We start from the raw sequence: 26,619 nt of genomic DNA, 5'->3' as shown, positions 1-26,619 counted from the left end.
TTGTGTGTCACACTCACCAACCGGTGGACTATAACAAGTGTAATGGTTGCTCGTCACGTCAACATTAGCAATGCATCTAATAGATTACCGAGGAAAGGGAAAGGCCATTCTGTAAAGTCTAATGCAGGGGTGGCCAACCCGCGGCTCTCGAGCCGCATGCGGCTCTTGGCCAATCAGAGTGCGGCTCTTTGCATGATTGGATATGTTTAATACAATGCGGCTCTTTGCAAAATAATTGGTAAATATTCCCCATAAACTGTAACAATCTTTGACCAAAAATCCAACCATCGTCCTACAGACCATGTTTCCATCTCTACATGAATGAGAGTTTGTATCTCTCTCCTTTTCGAGACGGCGTGTAAAAGGAGCCCGTGCAGCCTCACTCAAAGCGGGATGTAGGTTGAACAACAGGCAGGCAGATCGTGGCACTAGGATTTGCTTCTGTGCTTTTCAGGTTTCTAATCAGCTACTCTGTATTTGATGTAATTTGACCTCATATTCACAGAAAAAGATCAAAATTAGGAAATGGAAAAAAGCGGAGCTCTTTTGAAGCATATGATGCGAAGCGCGACATCGTAACGCGGAAATACTCAAAGTCATTGGCTTTTCTTTCACACGTGCTATAACTGTAACAGATGCAACTTAAAACAGACTCTCAGATCCTCCAGAGGCTCCTGGTTAAAGTTCATGAACTTTATGCAGCCTAGAGTGCGTTCTCTGCACAGTCCAGTCAGGACGAAGCTGCAGGCACTGAGCGCACAGCCCAGGGGCGAATCAGAGGAGGGGGCTGAGTGGGCAGGGCCCCCCATACAAACACACCCCAGCATTAAAAAAAATAAAATAAAAAAATAATAATCTAATTCTGTCTCAGTCAGAGCAGAAAGCACAGAATTTCAGTTAATATACATGTATTTCAGTCCTGTTGAGAAGTAAAACCATTCAATCTAACACAATTATTTAAAAAAAAAAAAAAGAAAAAGGCCAGGCATAAAGTTATAGTTTATTGTGATTAAATAAAATGGTCACATTCTATTTAATCACAATAAACTACCGCCCCGGAATCTCGCTAATGGTCGGTGCCTTTGTGGCTCTTCAGAGGATCAAGGTTGAAAATTTCGGCTCTTGGTCTCTGACTGGTTGGCCACCCCTGGTCTAATGTATTAACTTAAGTGCTGAATGAAACCATTGGAAATTCACTTCACCTTCATTAAAAGATAATGATGTCTCTGCTGTGAGTGTACATGTACTTTATAGGAGGGGTTCTTAGACTTTTCACACCAAGTACTTGGATTTTCTTGGATGGATTTTCTTAGATGGTCAAAAACTGGGTCTAAAAAGGTGCATAACTATTGTTGCCTGCACTCTTCGCTTATAATGTTTTTAATTGGACTGATCTGATATGACTTGTAATTTAATGCAACTGTGAATGGTCTCAACTTATACAGCACTTTTCCACCTACATTGGACCCTCAAAGCGCTTTACAGCAAGGACACACTCAGTAATACACAGATATAATATACATCAATGTACGCACACACTGACAGCGAGGAGGGTGAAGTGTCTTGCCCAAGGACACAACGAAAATATGCACTTGCAGGAGCCGGGATTCAAATGTCCAACCTTCTGATCATGAGACTACCCGCTCTCTGTGCCAACTGTGAAGCACCTCTGAGCCTAAAGCATTATGTACCACATGTTGGGAACCATATGAATGTTTCTCAACTGCTGAGCTCTTTTCTTTAAACTGCTGAGCTCTTTTCTTAAAACTGCTGAGCTCTTTTCTTAAAACTGCTGCTGAGCTCTACTTGTGCATTTTGTTCACACTCCTGACTTGAAGTGAAGCCTACACCAGCAGAGGGCGCTGTCTTGTTTATTCGACTATGTTTAGAATGCGAGATATAATTGAAGAAAAAGGAACAAGAAAAAAGTCATTATGTGAAAACAAGAAAAAAGCATGGAAAAAAGTCATTATGAACAGAACAACACGTTCTACTGCAGTACAACCCCAAAAATATGCAGCCATCCGTGTTCTCTTTTTATACATTGAAGAAACACATTAACAATGATAAGAAATATACAGTACACAACAAATTCAAAGGAGCAATAAGAAAAGCTTAAAGGATTAAATCATTTGCAAAGTTCTATCATGTTCATAAAGGCATTTATATAGGCTATATAGAATACCAAATCATAACTCATTTAATTTTCATACATAGGTAAAGTCAATTATAATTAGTATGTTGCATTATTTTTTTTAACGATTATTATTATTATTACTACTACAGTGTGGAGTATTTCAATGATGGATGGTTTGGTTTGGCCATCCGTGCCCCTCCTCCGCACGTGTTTTCCGGGTGCCATGGTAACTGACTGTGTACTTTTCAACTCAAACTAAAGGACTAAACACGTCTCCAATATGAGTTTAACTCAAAAAGTCAGGTGTCGAGATGTCAGGGGCCCAACTCCTCATTCAGTCGCTGTGGTAAGACAAAAAATATTGTTATTATTTTTTATTTTTTTTGCACATTCAAGACTGGACATTCAGTGTTACGTTTAGTTTCTACTGTCATTGTGAAGTAGCAAGTAGCTAGGGTAACATTAGCTTTCTACGGCAGTGTGTTTTAGCACTTTTATTTATTTTGTTTCCCCCTGTCAAACAAGAGAGAAAGGCCTCCTAACTACCAAACTCTGGAGAGAAAACTGCAATCGCAGAGAAAACTGGCTTCAGCGACAGATCATTTTGGAGAGTTTGCCAAACAGCAGCGGGAGAGCGACATTAAGAACTCATGGATCCAGAGCTCAGATCGGCGCTATGTCCGATGCTCCACAGAGAGACAAGTAAAGGCGGGTTTGATCCAGTCTGAACTGAGCCTTGGAGAGAGGAGAGAGAGGTTTGTGCCTACTGTAACATATGGGTAGCACTTTATTGTTGGCCTAAGCAAGCCTTTGTAGAGCTTTAGCAAATACATCCTTCATTAAACCTTCATAAAGCATTTCATTTTTATTTTTTTCATCTTTGCTTAGAGGGCATGTTTAGAGAGGTTATGAGTATGATGTCATAACAAAACATTCATACATAATAAACATACTTTTTCACTATATTTATTTTCACCCTATTCTAGATAATGGAGCTGACTCCAATAATGCAGCCAAATTGCTAGCATGAACGAGTTTGAGCTATGAACACTATGGGGGAAGCCTCGCTCCCTGAGTCCATTCTTAAATTTACAGTCTATGGTATCATGTTGCAACATTCCGTGCACAGACACAGGGATTGTGCCTTTACTATGGCAACACATCTATTTAGGTTCTTATAATTTACAAATGAAGAGGAATGTGTGATCGTAAATGATGAATGAAGTTACCAGTGCTTTACAAATGTATTACGCTTACAACTGTCTAGTGAATAGTTATTATAGCGTAATGAAGATATGAATGTCCACGTTTCATTACTATTCATATTTCTCATATGCTTGTTTACTATTTAAAGACTTTGTGTCCTCCTGGAAACAGAAGAACGACAGTATTTTAACGAGATCGAGAAGAGAATGGAGACAGCTGTGCAGGAAAGACAAGTGAAAATGGTAGAGAAAGCCAAAGCCCTGAGAGACATCAGAGAATCCAAAAGACAGCAAATGGTTTCTGCGAAAATGGAGCAACTTTTTGTGTAACATAAAACTTTTTTTCAAATGAATGTACGTATTAATGGTGTTTGCGTTCTAACTTTGAGTGATCTGTTTCATTTTCAGAAACCAATGTGAGGAAGTTCGGTCTATCCTGGCCAAACGCAAAGATGAAGAGACACGACTGGAATGGGCCGCTCAGGTGCGGTCAAAGAAGGAACAGCAGCAGCTCCAGCAGATGAAGGACAGACGGTTTGCAGAGATGTGGGAGGCCACTCATCAAGTGGAGGTGCAGAGAGAGAGTGAGCGAGCTCAGAGACAGCAACAGAAAACTATGGAGCATCTGAACCAACTGAGAGCACAGATGGAAGCAGCAGAACAACAAAGACAACTGGCCAAACAGCTCAAAGAGGAGGAGGCTCGATTGCTGGTGGGGCTAACACTTCTCAGATGTTGTTATTTTACACCTGATTGTTTATCTTACCTCCAAATCTCTCTAAAGTGACACGAGTGAAAACCCTTCAACCCATTGCTCTCTTAGATAATCATGTCTTCAGATCCTTTTTAAAAGAAACCACAGAGTCGGCCATATGACAGACTGAAATAACAGGTCCCCTCGGGTCTGATAAGGAGTCTTGGGGACTACAAGCAGGTTCTGGTCAGAGGACCGAAGGGTGCGACCAGAATATTACAGGCTCAAAAGGTCCAAAATATATTGTAGGGCTGGACCATATAAGGCTCTGAAAGTCAGCACTGAAATTTTAAATTAAATCCTGAATTTTACAGGGAGCCAATGGAGAGCTGATAAGACTGGAGTGATATGAGACCTTCACCTGTTAAAAGTCTAGCAACAGAATTTTGAAAATATTTCCCAATGTACTTGTTTTGTAGACAGTCGTTGGAGGCCCATGCTGTAGTCCCACTTTAGCAACAGCTGATATAATGGTTGTTCATTTCACCAGTGTGAGCAAAAGGAGATGCTGAAGCTTCAGGTGGAAAGAGAAAAGCAGCAGCGACTCATAGCTCAGCAGACGGTGAGGAGACAACTCGACCAGAGTTACCGGATGAAGATGAAACGCCTTGCGAAGGAGCAGCAGGAGGAGCTTGCTCTGGATATGAGCATCCTACAACAGGTCCTCGCCCAAGAGACTGATGAGAAACAGGAGGCTGTGCAAAAAAAGGTATTTTCAATATATCAGCCGTAAATTTTTATTTAAAATACATTTCTGATTATTGATGTTTGCTTGAGTCTTGAGCTGGTCTAGATTTTATGGAAAGATTGAAAAAAGCTCCCAAATCAGACATGACTGTAAAAAGTCTGGGAGTCTTAATTGCTGCACAAACCAACTTTTTTAATCTTTACATTTATTCACTTTTGGATCTGGCACATAGTATTTTTGGGGATGTGCATGTATGGAAGCAATCTTATCAATTGTTCTGTCACTCATAGTTGTTGTGTCACTCATAATACATAGTAACATAACTGGGAAAATGGAGTTGAAAAAAGCTATCACTTTTCACCACTAGGGGGCTTCAAAGAGTCACAATTGGGTTTGGACATTTGTAGCAACAAACTGGTATTCACAAATACTGTTTTATAATTTAACTCACTTCATGTAACTATTTTGGGGTGACAGTGGCTCAGATGGTAGAGAGGGTCACCTTAAAATCAGAACGTTGGCTATTTGAATCCTTTCTCCCACTGGTACAGACTGTCATTGTGTAATTGGGCAAGACACTTCGCCTGCCCCGGAACGTAATGGCATCACCTGCACACCCTCTGATACATAAAATCAGTAAAAATGCAAACTCTTCTACTTTAGAATGAATTGCGAGAGCAGCAGCAGAGATACAGACTGTACTTGGCTGATGAGCTGGAGAAACAGAAGAGAGAAGAGAAGGAAACTGATCTGCTGATTGAAGAAAAACTGAGAGAAACCTGGGCCAAACGAGAGAAACAGAGTCAAAAGGAGAGAGAGGCCAGAAACCGACTCATGAAAGATGTACTCGACGGCCGAAGCCTGCAGACCCAGCACAAACGTAAGACAGCAGATCATTTCACAAGCTATAAAAATACAGGTTTTCTTTTTTTTAAATATTGTATTATGTGTTTCAGTGAAACTTAACCAGCAGAAACAGGCTCTGCTGGCCAAAGACAGGGAAGAGCTCAACCGAATGATGGAAGAAATCAAATTAACGGATCAGGAGGAGAAGAAACAGTATGAGCCCACATAGTTCACGTTTTAATGCCTCGTTTGCAAAGGGAATTTACCTTCTTATTTTTGCTTACAGACATAAGGAAATAAGCCAAGCCTACCAGGCAGATCTACAGGCCCAGATACAGCACCAGCAGCACTTGAAGCAACACGAGAAAGCTTTGGAGGAGAGGGAGGTTCACCAAGGCTTGGCTGTGCAGCACGAGTACGAGAGGATGAGGGAGAGGGTCCTATCCAGGCCAACGTCTCACGCCACAGCCACGCACCCGTTCAGACATCCTGACGGGGCAAAGTCTGCTCCGTCACAGCATCATAACTAATAGAAATGAAACAATGAAGAGAATGATTACTACAAATAAACATAGAACGAGTAAGGATTCTGATTTGTCAATAAACGCAACACACCCACACACACACACACAACTCTGGTCTGGGCTGCTCTGTTGGCCAATATGCTGTAATGACTAAGAAAACATTACATCACACTAGCGTTCGAAGTGGAGGAAAAAGCCTGAACAAATCATTCTCGTCTATTTTGAGATCCAGTGATCCATCAACGCTATTGTGTCATTTTAAGGGCAAGAATGTAGAGGAGAATTTTAAAGCTATTTGTGGTCATGGCAAAGACGACGGCTATTATGGGTGGATCAACATCTTGTCAAATTAGCAGGCAGGTGAACTCATACCAACAGAAGGAGCGGTTTGGGAGTGGATCTAAATGATGTAAGAATAATGGTTTTAGCTCAGACAAGTCTCGGGTATGTTAAAACACACACAACATGGCACTAGACAACAGGACGCTCAGGACCTACCACTGAAAAACAACTAACAGGATCTACTTATACAAGAAAATGACAAGTAACTACTGTCCCTATGCAAAGGTAAAGTTATACCCTATATTTATTAATCACATCAAAGTTTTTTCTCGGAGGGAAAGTGCAACGGTTTAATTAAAGGTTTGGAATTATGTTGTTAACATTATCAAAGTCAAATTCGTGAGATGTTTGACTTCTTTCATGCATGAAAAGTCTTTTACTAACTGTACAGTTGTCGGTTTACTCCCTTTGGTTAAATGGGTCTGTGTGTCATGTGTGTCAGGGGTTAGCCAACAACTAGTGAGCTGAAACTGGTTTGAATGCATTCTGTCGTATCCTTATTGTCTGGTTCCACGAAAGTTGTTCATTGTAACTTTATTTCAAACATATCTGTCCTCTCAGTTTTAGTCGCTTCACATTGTTACTTTAATGGCATCTCTCTTTGAATGTGTCTCAGTCCGTTTATCCCGGAGCCAGAGCCGCGTCACCCACACTTGCTCCAGTGGGAAGGCGAGTTTTATGTGAGGAAAAAGGAGGGTGTGAAAAGTTTGAGAACCACCAGACAACTTTTGAGCTTCATCTTCAAAATGTTGTTGTGTATTTTAGTGTTATAGTTCCTCGATTTTTTTATTTACGCCGGAACCGTGGGCACTTTCTCCACTTTTTCGGCTTTACCCAAATCTAAAAGTATCTCGACTGGAGAGCAACAGAGTAATGCCTCATTTGAAAGCTAAGACCTACAAAAGTGAGAGTGATTTTTTCGTCACATCGTCACTGTGTTTTGTCACATTTTTGAAGTGTTTTTTTTTTGTTGTTGTCATGTTTTCCTCACGTTTTTGTCATATTTGACAAAAATACGACAAAAACGTGAGGAAAACATGACAACAACAACTTTTCCGGCATGTTTTTGCCGCTCTTTTGTCGCTTTTTTTGGTCACTTTTTTGTCCCTCTTGTTGCGTTTTTGTGGCTTTTTTGTCAAGCTCGCATGGCTTTTTTGTTGCTTTTTGTTGTATTCTCACCACATATTTTTTTTCCGCATTTTTGTTGCTTTTCTGGCATGTTTTTATCGCTCTTATATCATTCTTTTTGTTACATTTTTGTTTAATTTTCATCCTTGTTTTCGTCACTGTTTTGAAGTTTTTTTTTTTAAGCTTTTAGATTTGGGTAAAGCCAAACTGGAGAAAATGTGCTCGTTTCAGGTGGGGTTTAAGGGGTTACAGCAGGGGTCACCAACGTGGGGCCCGCGGGCACCAAGGGGCCCTTTGGGGCATGCCCAGTAGCCCTTGGGACTTTTTCTGAGGTGTAAAACACTTCAGTTTCTTGAATCTGATTCTTAAAATTACAGTTATTTCTGTTCTTGTGACTCAGTATGAGTTTAAAATAAAGCTATTTTTATATAATATGGGGTCAATATCCTATAAGTGAACAATGTACATTTAAGTCTTTAGGATTCATTTTTAACTGGTAGCCCTCGGACAACTTAATGCTCTTAAAGTAGCCCTCAACTGAAAAAGGTTGGTGACCCCTGGGTTACAGCATTATTGTAGCTTTTCCGGCACGTCTTTGTTGCTTCTTTGTTGCTTTTTGTCGTTGTTCTTTCATCCTCGTTCTTGTTCGTGGAGCTTTTAGATTTGGGTAAAGCCAAACTGGAGAAAATGCGCTCGGTTCAGGTGGGGGTTAAGAGGTTAACACTGTGGTATTTCCCCGCGTGGGTATTTGCTGCAGTTCCTCCGCTGTCCTGTAGGTGGATGTGTGTGTACAGTAGAAACCTGGCCGTGCCCCAGGAAGCTCCAGTTCACCGGGCTCCATGGATAACGCCAGGAAGTAGGATACTTTGTACCCCTTCCCCATTTTGGAAACCCTTTGCTGTATTATAAGGCAAGTTGTTGGACTTGTTTGTAGTTTTCGGACCCGAGCGTTCTGAACAATCGTAGGACAGGCTCTCCTAATCGGAAGAAACACCTGCCACTACAGGAACAGGGGCGCAGAGAGAGCGGAACTCCTCCGGACAGACACCTGCTGCTGCTGCTGCGGTGGTGCTGGTGCTGGACCCGTGGCGCGCGCACCGAGTGGTGAAGTCAACGCTGCGTAAAAAGGGACGATCAAAATGAAAAAAGTTATGACTGCGTGACTCTTGTAGTGTTTTGTACGGAGGGGCAACCGGGACAATGTCTGTCAACGAGTTGTACACAAAGGTGAGTGAGAGCACAGAGCTAAACGCCTCATTCTCTTCCTTTCTGCTTTACATTTCACAGAGATGTGGTGGTTGTTGCTCATTCATAGATCAGGCTCGACCTCCTGGCTCATTCATTATTCTGTTTCATGATTATTTTAAGTCATTTATTTAATCTAGATGTTAAAACACTAATGAACTACGATGATTCGGTGGCACTGTGGTTCACCTGTCCCCTACCAGCCAGGTGACGTACCTGTCTCACTGTAACAGGACACCTCTAAGCAGAGTCTACTCTATTTTAAACGTCAAAAAATGATAAATGTTTAATCAGGTAAGGTGAAGGAGAGTAGTGATTAGAGAGGTTGCTATCTGGAATCAAAGTCTTTCTACAGTGAACATCTTTTTATTCATTTATGATCATGTTAAATATTGGTTAATCTTTGAATGTCAAAACCAGCGTGCCATTACTGTGGTGACTCCTTTCAGCTGAGGCAGGAGTCAGATTTACTTTTAGGGTGTTTTAAAAGGCGCTTTTTGGAAATGACTTGTGTAAATGCAGTGTATTTTAACCATTGTGTTGTTCCAGTTGTTGTTTGCTGCTGTCATATAGAGGAAGTAATTATCAATCCTGAAAATCTGTCATCTCATTTCCTATATTCATGCCTGCATTGTTAAATCAATGCTTTACAGCACGTAGGACAAACATACTCTGGGGTTCTGATTTTCTGTGGTTATTGTGTTTTGACATTTTAAGAGAGGCTCAGTGGCACACATACTTCCTAAAATATCTTTCAGTATTGTCATGTTCTTTATTATCTGCACAGTAAACGTAGGGACACTCAAAAGTGTACTCAAGTGCATTAAGTCTAGCCACTTAATGCGGCCGCCTGCTCGTCCAAATAATCCTCTGCATCTCCATCTGCTGACAGTTCGCTTCAGTCTAGTTTGTGTAAAGATGTGTTGTTCTGTGCTGGATTTAGTTCTGTGATTGACTGATATGCTTCACTCTATGTGGCTGACTCGGTTAATTGTTCCTTTAATCGTTGATTAAAAAAAAAAGAAAAAAGTTAAGCACACATTTGGACTTTCTGAAGCAGGCTTTGAGGGGTTTTAAAGGATTAGCCTGAGCCCCATTGTTGTGGTCTTTGTGCGAATGCTTTGTCTGTTTTGTAAAGGTTGGGTTGTTGCGTTATTTCTTTTTTAGAAGATGATAAATAAATAAATGTATTTCCAAAGCATTGCTGAGAGTCATCTAAGGCACAGGGGAAAGTGAAAGACTTCAAATATGGAAATCCACAGCGAAGAAATATACCGTATACACATTTCATATAGTTTTTTTTATTTCATTGCATGTTTGAATTACTTGGGTTTGTTTCTAATATGACAATTTTATGTGAACCCTTTTTTTTATATATATTGTGGAAAAAAGAAAATATATTTCGATTTATATTAACAAAAATATGCCCATAAATAGATAAATAAATAAAAAGGAAAATAAAGAAAGACAAGAAAACAATTATTGTCACTCCTTTAGTCTCCTGTGGTGAAGATAAAGCTGTGAAAAAGCTTTCGTATTGTGTTTATTGTGGCCAGACTATTGTCAATAGCCTTCGGGTCAGAGTGTTTTCTATTCTTTTTCTAGAATAGAAAACATTTAAAGACTCTCTCCTACATTTGGCTGTGGATTTGAGCTACTTTTGCATATTAATACCTTGTTGTTTACATCAAACCTTGTTGCCAAAAAGATTTCTCTTATCTCAGCACAGCAAACAATCTCAATTGAATTTCATTCTGAGCCAATAATTGTGGCGCTCAAACATATGAAACATGTCATGTGTGGAAGTATTTACCTTTTCTAGTAACGCTTTGTAATAGGGGTGCATGAATTATTGTATAATTTACTTCATGAATTTATCTGGAAATAACATGAGTTCCTCATTTATGAAGTAAATTAAAGCCACAAACTCCTTAATGATCAGGAATAAATTAATCATGACCTTTTTTTTCTGAGTGTGTAGAAGAAACAGACGTGAACCAAGCCTTGTATGAAAAATGAATTCAGTATGAACTTGAGTTCACTGCCTGAATCTGTGTTCAGTCCCATGAAGCCTGATGAACTCATGTTATTTCCAGATAAATTCATGATGACAGCGATTCATGAGGACTTCATACATGAATTCATCATAAATTATGGAAGAATTCATGTTTCCTTCTTTTAAGCATTATTATTTATATTTATCCTCAACCCTCGCACTCCAACACCAGTGATTTATTGAGCAACGATCAGCCTCTGGCCCTTGTCTGGACAATGCATAAATATATGTATAGATATATATTTATGTATGTATATATGCTGTATATAACACATCTGAATGTTTTCAATGCATTATTTTCTTATATTTACAAGCGGTGCCAATATTTCTTGAGGACTCTTTCTCTGTGAACCCTAGGCCTATTTTATTTATATTTAAAAAGTGTGTATAAATATTGTACAACATCATAATGATTTTGTTATTATATTCTTAATTTATGATAGAGTTAGGAGTCTTGGGTTATTTATCCAAATCTATAATGACAAATCTTTACATTGTTTTTTGTCCGAATAGCCCCCTCTGTCAGCTGGCTCTACCACACATGTCTGGAACCATGTGCGAGAGGACCATATAAAATGCTGTGTTTTCCTGTCACTGCTGTTCACTTGGGGAAGAATATTTTCAAGTGTGTGTGTTGTAATGCTGTGCTGTCAGAATACTCCAGCTTCTCCTTTACCCAGTGATAGGATTGAAACATGTTATTTATATTATGACAGCACTTCTGAACAGTGGGATTTTGTGGATGTAATCATAGCTGGAACAAACAGAACTAGCTGTTGTTTGGAGCTGCTGTGTCCAAGCGACTGGGGCTGTTTGTCTCAGAGGACATTTCATGCCATAAGTATACTGTACTATTCACTGTCGCTTACTGTTCTTTGGAAAATGAGAGAAAATGTAGTGTTTAGTTAATGATTGAGGTTATCAGGCTGAATTCAAACCTGTGAAGTCCTTTCACACTTTCTGTAGTATAAGTTTATTGTGGGTTGTTGATAACAGAGGACATTGCTCTGACAGAGTTAGTGACGACTGGCCCCTGAGCCAAAGCGCATAGAGTGAGACAAGATCAAAGTCCCAGAGGCAGTACTTCCTGTTGGACCTACCCAGTTTCGCCTCAGGCTGATCTCATTGTGCTGACATACTAGGAGGCGGAGCCACACCAGGGGGCGGGGCCTGTGAGGTAAACTGAACACCTGAGCAGCCATGCTGCCGTTTCCATCCCCAGCTCTAGAGGAAACGTGAGACTGTTTTGGTTTCTGCTTGCGTTTGGGCTGAAAAGACAAATCTCTTCTTTTGCTTAGCAACTACTTCAATAACAAAACAACAGCCATTATGTAAATATGAACATTTAGTACATTAAACTAGTGGTTCCAAAGGTCCTGGGGTGCCTTGGAGGCACTGCATGGGTCCCCAAAGCTCGTCCAGTGTCTACAGAACATACAGATTGAAAAATATTGAATGGAAATGTGTTACTTTACATCAGTAGTACAATTTTAAGCTGTAAAGCGTAATTATATTTGGGGGGACCCCAGAGGGATCTTTGGATTGAGAAGGGGCTGCGACGCACTGGGCTTTGGGAATCACTGAATTAAACAATGCTTCTGAAGCGCTCCGGCAGCACCAGCCACTGAAGCCTGTTTCTCTCTAAACCTGTTGAGCAGCTTTAGACTCGGCAGATCAACAATTTCCTGCTCATCTGGAGGTTTGTGGCTTTAAATGTTCAACCAGCTGTGATGAGGAAGATACTTCATTCAAACTGGTGTAAAGGATTTCCTTGGTCTCCCTGATAAACAATATCATGGATTTTAAGTAACATCAAAGGTATTTGCATTTGGCCAAGGTTTGGTCTAATTCAGTTTTTCATTCAATCTAAAACACAAATGATAATAATATTTTTTTCCAGACGCTCAAAGTTGCTCTACAATTGCGTGCACTCTTCATTCATACTTGGTGATGGAAAGCTACTATTGTAGCCACAGCTACCCTGGGGTAGACTGACTAAAGCAAGGCAATTCACTCAGGCTTCCTGGTGTTTCCCAAACGGTCTCCCGTCGAAGCACCGACCAGGCCCTTCCTGCTTATCTCCTGAGCTCTGACGGGATCGGGCAGAGCAAAGGCGATATGGCCTCACTTGTTTGGAGTCTTGCCAGTTTGTCCTCATTTCAGCCTGATTGTGTTTCATGCTGATGGTTTATATGAGGATCTGTGCAACCACTGAACCGCTCACTGCAGTGTCCCAGATAAACACAAGAGCTGTGGGGACCCCCATTGATACTACTTATCCTTAATTGGCAGTAATGCATGGTATTCTTAGGGCTCCACAAATAAAACCCTTTATGATGGTTGTGAAACACTTCTCGTGTCTGTTGAACACACTAGGCCCAACCCTTACATTCAAAGTCCAGTTTCTACATTACATCAGGCCTCCCTTTGTCACACTTGTAACGTCACTGCTAAATCTCAGCACATTTTACATTGTATATTTAATTTTGTTTATGCCCTCATTTCTTCATCCACCCCTTTGTGTAAGGGGCTATTGTTACTCCAGTCAGAGATTGTCAATAACACATCTTCATTTGTATAATGGTGTTTTGTTTTTTTATAGCCACTTTTTAGGTGCAAAAAAATATATTGTTGACCAAAAATAACTGAATTCTGCCTTTATTATGTAAGATCAGACAGAAAAGCAAATTTGGCATGACTTGTTTTGTTCGTGTTTGGTCATGTGACTTCCGGTATTTCCCATCTATGGCAGACACTGAAGATTTGTGCTGTGACTACTATTCAAATAAGTCCTGGCTCTATGAATCAAATTTGCATGAATGATACACAGAGCCCTGCCATTACGTCAGTACTTTACACTTAAGGGACACAGCTCAGAGATCAGCAACATCAGCATTCAGCAGTATTTGGTTCATGTACTATGATATCAAGTATCTTCATCATCTGAGGGCCATGTTTTAGGGATTGGCATTAAACCTTCATAGTGCTTCTCCTTCAAATGTACAGTTTGCCTTATTAATAAGCCCTTTGTTTGCTGCAGTACACTCGGGTATGGATCCCGGACCCGGACGAGGTGTGGAGGGCTGCTGAGATCACCAAAGATTATAAAGAAGGCGACTCTATCCTGCACCTCAAACTAGAAGATGAATCGGTACCATAACAATGTTTCCTATTTGATATTTGTCTAGGCATTTGGACTTTTTGGACTCTGTGTCTTTTGTAGCCACTGGAGTATGGCGTTAATCCCCCCAAAACCCCACTCCCCTTTCTGCGTAACCCGGACATCCTGGTCGGGGAGAACGACCTCACTGCCCTCAGTTACCTGCACGAGCCCGCCGTCCTGCACAACCTCCGAGTGCGCTTCATCGAGTCCAATCACATCTACACTTACTGTGGTCAGTCGCTCTCACTGTCAACGCCGCTTTCTCCGGAAAGGTGGTAAAGAAAGAGATCATTATTTGATTTCAAAGTTTTATTTTTGTTTTGCTTCTTTCACAGGAATTGTGCTTGTTGCAATTAACCCTTATGAGCAGCTTCATATCTACGGAGAGGAGGTCATTGATGCCTACAGTGGTCGAAACATGGGTGACATGGACCCGCATATATTTGCGGTCGCTGAGGAGGCGTACAAGCAGATGGCCAGGTTAAACTTCTTTAAACATGATTTATGTAAAGGATATTGTCTGTTTGCAATGTGTATTTGTTTCAGGCTATGGTGGCAAAACATGCGTCAGTCTCAGTCAGATGGAAGAGCTCAGTGATTTGTTATTATCTGACTGAGGTTCCACATATTCTGCACCGAAACACATAGCACCCATAGATACAGACGGCTTCGTGTCATAGAAGGGGGCGTGGCTTCACCGAGGGGGAAAATAGAATCTTTTGGGAAACGCTATTTTTCACTCTTTGTAGCCATTTTCTGGTGAAATATAAACTTATTTATCACATACAAATAAAGTCAAGCGTAAATCAGGTCCATATGGATGTTTATTCACAGCAGATTGTTCAGTGGAAGCGGCATTAGCACAATGCTAACATGTAGCATCATGTTAGCATTCGCCATTATTTAAGTATTTATGGGCTGTTGAACCACTTTGCTCCTCTCCATGTCTTTGTATCTTTATTTAGTAGAAAACTATATTCATAATTCAGCATTTGTTAAAGTATTTTTTGAATAATTAGAGAAAGTTTAGATTTTTCTCCAAATTGTTTTCCCCCTTGTTTTCAAACATGACCATGTATGGGCGATTCCAGAGATGCCGTCTGTATAGTAGTCGTGATTTTTCTTATTTTGTTTAGCTTGAATGTTGGTCCTGCAGTTTTGTTTGTTTATTGAAAATGGCATCCTTGTGCAGCCCTAGTACTGATATTTTTACTGATAAATTTACTTGCCTGTGATGTTTTACTGAAGGTCGTGTAGTCAGTTGATAATTGCAGTGCTCATGTCCATGACAAGAGGAGCCCTCCCTTTCTTTATATAAGCAGGAAACAGTTGCTCAGCTGCATGGTAATTACAGTGCAACCTCAGCATCACGACTCTTCCAACGTACTCTTTGTCAATTCATGTACAATGCACACAATTCTTTACTTTAAAGGAACAGGCCACCGTTTTTCCATACTGAGATATGTTCTTACCTGACTTTAGACGAGATGATGCGTCTTTGTGCGTGTGCTCAGTCACGCAAAAAGACCAAAGATGTTGTCAGCATTTAGCCTCTCCTCCTCTCCTCTATGGGGCCAAACGGGGGTGAAGTTAGAAGCGACCAAACTCTTCCACGTTTTCCCTATTTAAATACAGTTACGTGAGTAGTTAGTTACGCGATCCAATCAATCAAACATGTCGATTTTCTAAACGGATAAAAAGAGGTACTATATTGTAAAGCGTAATAACACCTTAGGAGCACTTCGACGTCCGCGCAGTAAAGTGAGGATATTACTGCGCTTAGAAAATCAACATATTTCATTTTGTGTAACTGGACTTGGATCGTGTAACTACTCATGTAACTGTATTTAAATAAGGAAAACGTGGAAGAGCTTGGTCGCTTCTAACTTCACCCCTGTTTGGCCCCGTAAAGGAGAGGAGGAGAGGCTAAATGCTAACAACATCTTTGGTCTTTTTGCGTGACTGAGCGCATGCACAAAGACCAGACAGGTACACATCAACTCATCTAAGCTCGGTAAGAACATACTGTGTCTCACTGTGGAAAAACGGTGGCCTGTTCCTTAAACATCATATAGGGTGTAATATTTATCAAGAATTGCACCTAAAGCAAAGGAGCGGTGTGTTATTTGGCTCATAAAACTCTCTTCCCTGTACTCAATAGAGATGAGAGAAACCAGTCCATTATAGTCAGTGGAGAATCTGGAGCAGGAAAGACGGTCTCAGCGAAGTACGCCATGAGGTACTTCGCCACAGTCGGAGGATCATCAAACGACACAAATGTGGAGGAAAAAGTCCTGGCCTCCAGTCCAATCATGGAGGTGAGAGTTCACCCTTGTGTCATCAATTGAACATACTCTGAGAAAGGCTTATTTTGACTGCACAAAAATGAGAAAAATGTTATGTTTTTTTGCTGCGTTGAAAATAGCATTCATTTCTTTGAGTTAATTAGCACAATGCATAATAATCAACATGTCAGAATTAGTACAATAGCTTAATGATGGCGGGCAGACCGTGCTCAGTCAATAGAGTTTGGGAAAACCCATAGTACTGTTTTTATCTCGGCCTGTACTGACACTTCTCCTGCAAATGAAGTTCCTAACGGATAAATAAAGTGAATTTTTGAGTTACCATGGAGATCCGCCATCTTTGCAGCTGTTAGCAAACATTTCTTAACATTAGCTAAAAACAGTATAAAAAGTGAAGAAAAAAGCTGATGTCACTGATGATGTAAGCAGTTAAAGGGTCTATAGTGTAGTAATAACTTGCTCATTGGTTCTGCACTTGTTTTTTTCCTACAGGCCATCGGGAATGCAAAAACCACTCGAAATGACAACAGTAGCCGTTTTGGGAAATACATTCAGATTGGGTTTAGCAGACAGTATCGTATAATCGGGGCCAACATGCGGACATATCTTCTGGAGAAGTCTCGAGTTGTTTTTCAGGTAAAAAATGAAGTGAAGCATAACCCAACAGATCTGTGATGTGGAATTGTAATCTTATCTTGTGCTGTAGGCAGAAGACGAGAGAAATTACCACATTTTCTACCAGCTTTGTGCCTCCTCCAGTTTACAGGAATTCAGTGACTTCGGACTTAGTGAGTTGACGGTTGAAAATGATCCTGTTTCTACGTATTTGTCTATTGTAAATCACCTTGGAAACGTGTCTGTCCTTAGGTAGCGCAGAGGACTTCACTTACACGTCACTAGGGGAAAATATTTTTATCGAAGGAGTTGATGATGCTGAAGATTTTAAAAAGACGAGAGAAGCTTTTACATTATTGGGTAAGTATCATCTTCTTTAAAGGGATATTTCAGGATTTTTGACACAGGGCCTCATGTTCTAGTTATCCAGAGTGTTGCTGGTACCTGGAGATATTTTTTTTTGTAATTCATGCAGTTCTTATGTTTGAAGAGTTTCGTGGTGCTAGGCTAGTGCAAGGCTAGCGCAGTTCCTCGATGTCAGCTAGCCTGCATTAAAAAACAGTCTGACCGGCTCCACAGAGCACCTGAGGCAAATCACTTATAACACCAGACTAACCATATAAATGTCTGTGTCGATGGAATAATTTTTGGCATATAACTGACCTTGCATCACATGAATGATCGCATTTTGAGGGACTATTTTCTAGCAGATCACTCCGCCGCTGCGTAGCTTATACAAACAAGAAGCGGATGCTGGCTAGCTGATACTGTAGAAATTCGCTAGCCTTGCACTAGCCCAGCGCCACGAAACTCTTCAAACATAAGAACTGCATGAATTACAAAAAAAATATCTCCAGGTACCAGCAACACTCTGGATAACTAGGAAATGAGGCCCTATGTCAAAAATCCTGAAATATCCCTTTAACCTCTTGATGGAGAAAATGCCCTCGGTTAAGGCGGGGGTAAGAGGTTAATGTAAATAAAAGTGTAATGTGTTCTGTATAACTCACTGATTTTGTATTTCTTCATTTGTAGGTATAAAAGATAGCAGTCAAAGCAGCATTTTTAAAGTTGTTGCATCAATCCTTCATCTGGGGAACATAGAGATTTGCTCGGAGAGAGACGGCGACTCCTGTCACATCTCGGTACCTTTTGTTTGTGAAATCCCAAATTGTTTTAAGAATCTCTTCCCAAACTCTTTTGATGTGTGTTGTTGTTTTTTTGTTTTGTTTTTTTTGTTCCAGAGAGATGACTTGCACTTGAAACACTTCTGCCGACTGCTTGGTGTCGAGCTGAAGCAGATGGAGCACTGGCTCTGTCACAGGAAGTTGGTCACGGCATCAGAGACGTATGTCAAGAGCATGTCTATGAAACAGGCCACCAACGCCCGGGACGCGCTCGCCAAACACATCTACGCTCGCATGTTCGACTGGATCGTGGAGCACATCAACAAATCCCTGCAGACGTCCTTGAAACAGCACTCCTTTATTGGTGTCCTGGACATTTATGGGTATTTTAATCGTGTATTAAGCTCTTACCCCCATGCCTGAACCGAGCACTTTCTCTCCGGTTTGGCTTTACCCAAATCTAAAAGCTTCTTAAACAAAGTGTCGAAATAGCAGCAAAGATGACACGAAAAAACGAGCATGAAAATGTAACAAAGGAGCAACAAAAAAAGTGACGAAAACTGACAAAAAATGAAAAGTTGACAAAAGATGACCAAAAAAATGACAAAAAAGTGACAAAAAAATGACAAAAAAAAGATGAAAAGATGACAAAAGAGGAAAAAAAAGACCAGAAAGTGACCAAAAAAATGACTATAAAGTGATTAAAAAATGACAAAAAAGACAAGTGTGCAAAAAGTGACCAAATATAACGAAAAAGTGACAAAAAATGAAAAATAAAAGACCAGAAAGTGATCTAAAAGTGACCAAAAAAATGCAAAAAAAATGACCAAAAGTGACAAAAAAATGACCAAAAGTGACAAAAAATGACCAAAAAATGACCAAAGAACAACCAAAGACGACAAAAAGTTATGAAAAAATGACAAAAAAAAGACCAGAAAGTGACCAAAAAGTGACAGAATAGTGACAAACAAGTGATGAAAATGCAACAAAAAGGGCACAAAAGAGCATCAGAAAAGTGATGAAAAAAAATGTCAAAAAAGTGACGACGAGAAAAGATCCATTGAGATGAGTTTAGTCGGCCTTTGCTTTCAAATGCAGCTGTAATCCTTTAGATTTGGGTAAAGCAGAACTGGGGAAAATGCACTTGGTTAAGGCGGGGGTGACGAGGTTAAAGAACTATGATTAATTTCATGTGCTCACACCTAAACGCATGACCTTATTTTACGATCAGCTTTGAAACGTTCGAGATCAACAGTTTCGAGCAGTTCTGCATCAACTACGCCAACGAGAAACTTCAGCAACAATTCAACTCCGTAAGTATAAACTTCATCCAACAGCCTGTGTGTTGGGCATAAATGATTAGCGTAATACTATGTGTGTTTCTAATGCGTTTGACAACAGTCGCTGATGCTTGTGTGTTTCTGTAGCATGTCTTCAAGCTGGAGCAGGAGGAGTACATGAAAGAGCTGATCCCTTGGACGTTGATAGACTTCTATGATAACCAGCCCTGCATTGATCTGATTGAAGCAAAACTGGGGATTTTGGATCTACTGGACGAGGAATGCAAAGTAAGTGTACTAGTTGTTTCAGCCCTGCTTTAGATAATGTTTTTTGGTGGATATGCTTTTGCATCCATCGCTTTTGAAGTCACGCAATGATCTGAGGGAGCATTTAGGGATTTGATTTGCATTCCTCTGTGGTGTCAGCCCAAATAAAAACAACACTCTTCATCACTGCTTCAGGTGCCAAAAGGAACAGACCAGAACTGGGCTCAGAAGTTGTACAAACAGCACGGCAGCAGCGCTCACTTTCAGAAGCCGCGCATGTCCAACACCTCGTTCATCATCATACACTTTGCGGACAAGGTGAGACGAGCGCTCTCTTGAAATGCGCAGTTAATTGGACTCTTTATTCCCCTGAGTGTTGTGGTGTTTGTAGAGGTCTTAACTACAGGGTTTTGTGGTAAACTATGCTACCCTCTTAACATTCACATACCTCTCATTCCATTTGAGAGCATTGTGTTATTCTGTTCAACACTGATTTAGTTCAGCTCCCATGGCCTTAGGGGTTCCCGCATAAAGAAAGGTTGTGTGTCCTGGTTAAATACAAAACGTCTGCACCACAGACAAAGTGGGTCGAGTGTCATTGTGGTATTCAAAAGCTCCATGGCGCTTTGCTGTACGATACTATACTGGTTTGGTTTATTCGTTCATTAGTCAGGGACCAGGTTTAAATCTATCAATCTGACAAAACATTTCAAATAGCCTTCAGTAACATTATTAGCTCATCAATAGCCATTTAAACAGTTTCAGACTGTCTGGAAGCTGGATCCACTGATGGATTTAGATGAAAAGGCTGCAAATCTTTTCAGGGCGGCATAGTCATCAGTGGAGCAGGATGTTCGGGTTCAGGAAATAAGTTATTATTCATGTTAATTATTCATATTAATCATCTTTTAGTCCTTTCTTAAATGTGTTTGTGAAATTGGATGAAAATTATTATACTACAAAGAATCCAGTTCCTTCAGTCTTGATTATAGAGAGCTAAGTGGTTTGAGTGTGACCTGAGACCTGCAGGACAAGCAGGCAGTGATTTGGTAAGAGGTCATGGCACTAACGTAATATTTATCTAAATTATTACATTAGTCTTAAAGCAGTACTAAGTAACTTGTTTACTTTAATAAATCCTTTTCGTAGGTCCTCTGGGGGGAATACAAGTGTTAGTGGGATGATCGGGGGGGTCTTTCATCTCCCCCTGGTGTCTCTGGACAGAAAAGCACAATTGCAACTTCGCTGTTTCCGGGTCGGAGGCGCAATACACACTAATAGAATCACAAAGAAGAAGCTAACAGGCTAATGGGCAAAGCTAACTGCTAACTTAAACAGATTTACAGCCAAGTTTAAGTGAAAAAAATATCTCCATTGTGTAATTGGATGTACAATATCCCTCTGTCCCTTTGTCTTTTCTGTCAGCGTAGTATTTACTCTCACGGACAATTAATTAGTAAAAAACTGCAACATGCTACGACACCTGCAGTGGAGCTTATGGCCTCTAGGGGCATGAGTTACTTAGTACTGCTTAAATTAAGACAAAAACCCTTGAAATGAGACAAAAACAGTCAAAGTAAGAAAAATCATTCTTGTTCTGCAATAAAATGGTCTAAACATACTGAAAACTAGAACAAATGCCAATAATTCAAGCACTTTTAAGTCATTTTTGTCTAAGATAAGAATGCATTTTTTTCCTCCAGTGTATGGTGTATTTTATAATGCTGGCACATCTATATAACGACCAAAACATGAATAACTTAGTATGTAGCCGCCAAAATTTTAATCTGGGTCTAGTCACGAGTTTATAACTTTAAAAGAACCATTATAACCATGTCCAGTCACTTGACTCTGAAACCCCCACCTGAACAGAGTGTATTTTCTCAATTTTCCGCCAGTGTAACGCCTTATTTGAAAGCTAAGACCTACAAAACTGATATAACCTGATCTTTCTCCTTGTGTTGTTGCTGTGTGTGTCACTTCTTTAACGTTCTTTTTCATCACTTTTTTGCTGCACTTTCATCGCATTTTTGTTGATTTTTTTGTAGCTCTTTTGTTGCTTTTGTCACATTTTTGTTGCTCTTTCGTGGCTTTTTTTGTCACTTATTTGTTGTGTTTTCATCCTGGTTTTCTTCACGCTTTTGTCACTATTTTGACATTTTTTTCAAGAAGCTTCTAGATTTGGGTAAAGTGGAGAAAATGTGCTTGGTTCAGGTGGACTCTAGTCAAGCATTTTCTGTTGTTGTTCATGAAATAATGTTCTATTATTATTATTTCACTTGCTCATTTGCTTCTAGGTTGAGTATCAGTGTGAGGGATTTTTGGAAAAAAACAGAGACACCGTTTACGAGGAGCAGATCAACATCCTCAAAGCGAGTGAGGTAAGGCCAACAAAATGTGCTCATTCCTATATATTCAGCCTTTCTAGACATTTTGCACAAGGTAAGCTGTCAGATACTGCATCTTTGGGGTTGGACCCAATTATCAGTTTGAAAGACGTGATGATAACAATAATCTGCGTTACACTGGGATCAAAGAGTGGCATAATCTGTGGCACATTGCTCAATTATTCAACCAAAATGAAGCCAACTTTTGAATTACTTTTCTCAGTTCATTATCTCAAGTAAGACTGAGAGGTAATGAGGTTTCAAAGTACAGCAGGCCCTCCAAATGACCTCTGTCTCCTGACATGAACAAGGCTTTTCCTGTTGCCTTCTATAAAATACTTTCAGATAATAGTTTTTTTAAGAATGCATTTTATTATTTAAGAAGGAAGGACTTTTGTTTGAATAGCGCCTTTCACTGACATGGTCACAAAGTGCTTTTAATTTAATATTTCAGACACCTCTGACTGCCTTTATCAAGTTTTTGCTGTATTGTATTCATTGGCGGCTTTATGCCTGGATTATGATGAGTGCATTGTTGTGTGTGCCTCAGTTACAGCAATACTAAGTAACTTGTTTACCTTAATAAATCCTTTCCGTAGTCCCTTTGGGGGTAATACAAGTGTTAATGGGATGATTGGGGGGTCTTTCTTCTCCCCCTGGTGTCTCTGGCCAGAAAACCACCCTTGCAACTTTCCCTGCCTCCGTGTCGTAGGCACAATATACATTAATAGAATCACAGAGAAGAAGCTAACAGGCTAACGGGCAAAGCTAACTGTGGGCTAGCACCACTTAAGCAGTGTTTACAGTCAAGTTTGAGTGAAAAAAAATATCTCCATTGTGTAATTGGATGAAAAATATCCCTCTCTCCCTTTGTCTTTTCTGTCAGCCTAGTATTTACTCTCACGGACAATTAATGAGTAAAAAAAACGCAACATGCTATGACACCTGCAGTGGCGCTTATGGCCACTAGGGGGCATGAGTTACTTAGTTCTGCTTTAAAATGACTTCGGCCTATTATTCTAATTGAACATACTGCACACACAGATGTATATATAACTGCATGAATGTTTCTAAGCATTTCTGTTTAGTTTCAGCTTGTGGCAGATTTGTTCCAAGATAAAGGAGATGCCCCCGTCTCAAAGTCATCCAGAGTGAATGTCCGCCCAGCAAAGAGCACCCCAAAGGCCCCCAACAGGGAGCACCGCAAAACAGTTGGACACCAGGTCTGTCCCGTCACAGTCTGTCCCACTGTCTGCTTTTCTGACATTGTGCTTATGTGTGTCCTTTTGGTTCAGTTTCGTAGCTCGCTGCACCTCCTGATGGACACGCTCAACGCCACCACACCTCACTATGTGCGCTGCATCAAGCCCAATGATTTAAAAGAAGCATTCTCGTGAGTCTTATCCACATTTGATATTTTACCACTGGTGCGACAGTATTAGATCAGTTAGATCAGCACATCATCTTTAGATACTATTCTATACATCTATAATTTAGCTAAAAATACTGCGTCTGAAAATAAACAGAGCGCCTTGTACTGGACTCTTAGTTGAGTTTTCGTACAAAGGCCGGACTTGATGGCCAAATGAAATGATTGGTCACAGTCACATGTTTTCTGATACTCCGCTCAGTCAGTCACTCTAAACATTGCTCGCTGGATTGTATGTTGGTGTTAGTGTGATGCCCAGGAAAAAGCTGAGGTATGTGTGCGTGAGGGTTTTCCTGTTGTTTGTTGAGCTTTAATCTAACGGTAAAGTTTTCTGGTCCAGGTTTGACTCGAGGCGAGCTGTGCAGCAGCTCAGGGCGTGTGGTGTTTTGGAGACGATCCGCATTAGTGCTGCTGGATATCCTTCACGGTGAGACTCCTTTTACTATGACTAACATTGACTAAAATGATACAGTGAATTAAAGAAGTGAGCTGTTGAATGAGCTGCAGGAACTCCTCTGGTATTTAACATCTGAAATGTTGTGTTCAATTGTTTTATGTGAAAACTCCGGTATTTTACATGTTTAATGCCGATTAGTATATTTTTCATGGAACGCAGCAGAATTCCCAGAAATCTTGAGTTTTGAAGACACAACCCCGAGCTCTAACCACTGTAATTGAATTTCAGAGGTGTATGACTGGAGTTTTCTTCCCCTTCGTAAGTGCTGATACGTTCAGGCCTGCTGGTCCATGAACATGAACATATGTACTGTAGCTCCACCAGGTCTCACAAGGTATAATTTTGAGAGAATGAGACATGAAAGAATAGCATTTACCATAACAGGTTTAGTAAGTGTGTGCCACACTGATCAAGTGTTTACTCATGAATGTGCTGTAAATAAAAGTGTTTCTGTCGCAGCTGTAGTTTGACACAAAAGACCAGCGTCGTCAAAGGTTTCCCTCATTTTCTATTAGTGTAATAGAAAACTTTCCTGTTTTTGGTCCACCTGGTCCTGGGACCCGGGACGACGTCATCGGCAGTCCTGCAAGAGACTTTTATCTGACACGAGGCACTGGTCTTTTTACAGATGGACGTACCCAGATTTCTTCAGCCGATACCGAGTTCTCATGAAAAAGTCAGATTTGGCTGTAGCGGACAAAAAAGTGGCCTGCAAAAACCTCCTTGAGACTTTAATTAAGGTAAATTACTGACTCACTCACAATATATCGCTAAATTACCATTATTGCAATATCAGAAGAAGCCACAATATATAAGACAAGAGATCTTTATTGTTTATATATGGCAACATTACTGAGGTCTTTCCTATTTCTACTTAGCCTTGTTTTGGTTCCGATCTAGTCCTTTGTATTAGATTTAGTTCATCGTGTTGTGTTGAAACATTAAGTAAAATGTTACAATAATATTGTTAATGCAATATTCAATTGAATAAAACCTACCTCCTTGTAATCACCGCTGCTTTCCGTCATGAAATATTTTCAGCACAGCTTTGAAAATCCAGAATGTTTCCTTCACAAATTGTTTGAAAGTAAGAATAGTTCTTGTGAAGTTAAAGCAAGACAAGTTGTCTTTTTGTAACTCACTAAGCTTGACCTCCTGGATCAGTTTACAAAGTTTTATTTTAAGAATATCTGACAATCTTCTTTTAACCACAGTAACGTGTAGTTTGTTTGTTTGTTTTTGTTTTTGGCAGGAGCCGGACATGTTTCAGTTTGGCAAAAGTAAAATCTTCTTTCGGGCTGGACAAGTTGCTTACCTTGAGAAACTTAGAGCGGACAAATTTCGTGCGGCGTGTATCAAGATTCAGAAGACGGTGCGCGGGTGGCTCCAGCGAGTGCGGTACAGAAAGATCCGCAAATCAGCCCTGGCTCTCCAGAGATACGGCCGGGGATACTTGGCTCGCCGGTGAGTCCTCAGACCAAAATAATGCATAGCTTGATCAAAGCATCGTGGATGGCCACATAACAATTATAGAGAATTAATATAAGCCTGACCCCGTGCATGATTCCACTCTCTGCTTTTAGGTATGCAGAGTACCTGCGGCTCACACGGGCTGCCATCATCTGCCAGAAACAGTATCGTATGGTGAGAGAGCGACGGGCTTTTCTGAGAATGAAGAGGGCAGTGGTCACTATCCAGGCCTACACCAGAGGCATGTACACGCGGCGGATCTTCAAGGAGGTAAAACAGCATTTCGACTCATCATAAATTATCACAATCCGAATTTTAATGGTCGCCATTTGCTAATCTCACAGGCCGCTGCTATATATTATAATGTGCTCTGAAAACAACAAAATATTCTGTTTATCCATGTAAAAAAAACCTGCTGTAGTGTGAACCCGAACCGCCACAATCATGTAAAGTTCTGCACAAAGAAATGAATCTGGATTTTAAATTGAAATTGCCTGTGGAATTTCATTGTTTATCCAATTCATAGGGCACTCAATGAAATACTTTGAAATAACAGACTTAACACAAGTTTATTTATCTTATCATACAGAAAATCAATGTGAGCGAAGTTGGTTCCTTGCCCTAAACTAGTGGGGAAAAAGTCACCATATTTAGCTCAGTGCCCTTTAAACCTAAGATTTACTGGTTCTTTTGTCAAGAAAATACTGCAAGTATAAATTACAGGTGCAACAGGCATGTCCAAATATGGGCAAAACTAATTAACTTCAGAGCGTATGATCAAATATGGTGCCTGCCTTTTTCATGCTGTAATTTCCCTTATGTCCTCCAAAAACCAACACACATATCAGCACAATTATCAACAAAATGTGTGAGTTTCATTTACTTTACTTTACCATGGTTAGTTTTCAAGTTATGTAAAGAAATGTACCACGAGTTTAGCCAGACTTGGGTCTTTTTCAGACTTCAGAGGAAACAGGAAGTTGAGCGAGACCGGCCTCTGCTGATTGGTCAAATGCTACAGATGTGGGGTCTGTGATGTAGGGTGATCTCTTCTGATTGGCTGAGTGAGGACCACATGCTTCTTGACCTTATACTGATGTGCAGCAGGAAGGCCATATGTAAAGTGTGTGTAAATAACCAAAAATAAGTGAGTGCTTTATAGACCCTTTAACTGCTGACATCTTCAGTGACAT

The 26,619-nt window shown here is 40.3% G+C and overlaps 2 protein-coding genes across 2 annotated transcripts in view; both read left to right on the top strand.

Annotated features, from left to right (window-relative positions):
• The first annotated feature begins 2,361 nt into the window (after positions 1-2,361).
• On the top strand, positions 2,362-6,257 carry cfap53 (cilia and flagella associated protein 53). The gene is made up of 8 exons (XM_079551766.1): positions 2,362-2,483; positions 2,663-2,892; positions 3,492-3,668; positions 3,751-4,054; positions 4,587-4,805; positions 5,448-5,664; positions 5,741-5,843; positions 5,917-6,257. The coding sequence occupies exons 1-8, from the start codon at positions 2,418-2,420 to the stop codon at positions 6,158-6,160; spliced, it is 1,560 nt and encodes a 519-aa protein (XP_079407892.1). The 5' UTR covers positions 2,362-2,417; the 3' UTR covers positions 6,161-6,257.
• Positions 6,258-8,714: 2,457 nt separating this feature from the next.
• Positions 8,715-26,619, top strand: part of myo5b (myosin VB) — a 28,224-nt gene continuing 10,319 nt past the window's right edge. Inside the window, exons 1-20 of the mRNA XM_079551907.1 lie at positions 8,715-8,851; positions 13,966-14,076; positions 14,149-14,320; positions 14,424-14,568; positions 16,250-16,406; positions 16,887-17,030; positions 17,101-17,182; positions 17,262-17,369; positions 18,045-18,154; positions 18,254-18,519; positions 19,368-19,449; positions 19,564-19,704; positions 19,879-20,001; positions 21,981-22,064; positions 23,159-23,293; positions 23,366-23,463; positions 23,840-23,926; positions 24,585-24,696; positions 25,209-25,420; positions 25,540-25,696. Coding sequence (XP_079408033.1) covers positions 8,825-8,851; positions 13,966-14,076; positions 14,149-14,320; positions 14,424-14,568; positions 16,250-16,406; positions 16,887-17,030; positions 17,101-17,182; positions 17,262-17,369; positions 18,045-18,154; positions 18,254-18,519; positions 19,368-19,449; positions 19,564-19,704; positions 19,879-20,001; positions 21,981-22,064; positions 23,159-23,293; positions 23,366-23,463; positions 23,840-23,926; positions 24,585-24,696; positions 25,209-25,420; positions 25,540-25,696 — 2,553 coding nt within the window. The 5' untranslated portion in view covers positions 8,715-8,824. The remainder of the gene's footprint in view (positions 8,852-13,965; positions 14,077-14,148; positions 14,321-14,423; positions 14,569-16,249; positions 16,407-16,886; positions 17,031-17,100; positions 17,183-17,261; positions 17,370-18,044; positions 18,155-18,253; positions 18,520-19,367; positions 19,450-19,563; positions 19,705-19,878; positions 20,002-21,980; positions 22,065-23,158; positions 23,294-23,365; positions 23,464-23,839; positions 23,927-24,584; positions 24,697-25,208; positions 25,421-25,539; positions 25,697-26,619) is intronic.

This window comes from Gobius niger (genome assembly GCF_951799975.1).
Source record: "Gobius niger genome assembly, chromosome: 2".
Lineage (NCBI taxonomy): Eukaryota > Metazoa > Chordata > Actinopteri > Gobiiformes > Gobiidae > Gobius > Gobius niger.
The sequence above is the reverse complement of the archived record's forward strand: the minus strand, read 5'-3'. Positions and strand labels throughout refer to the sequence as shown.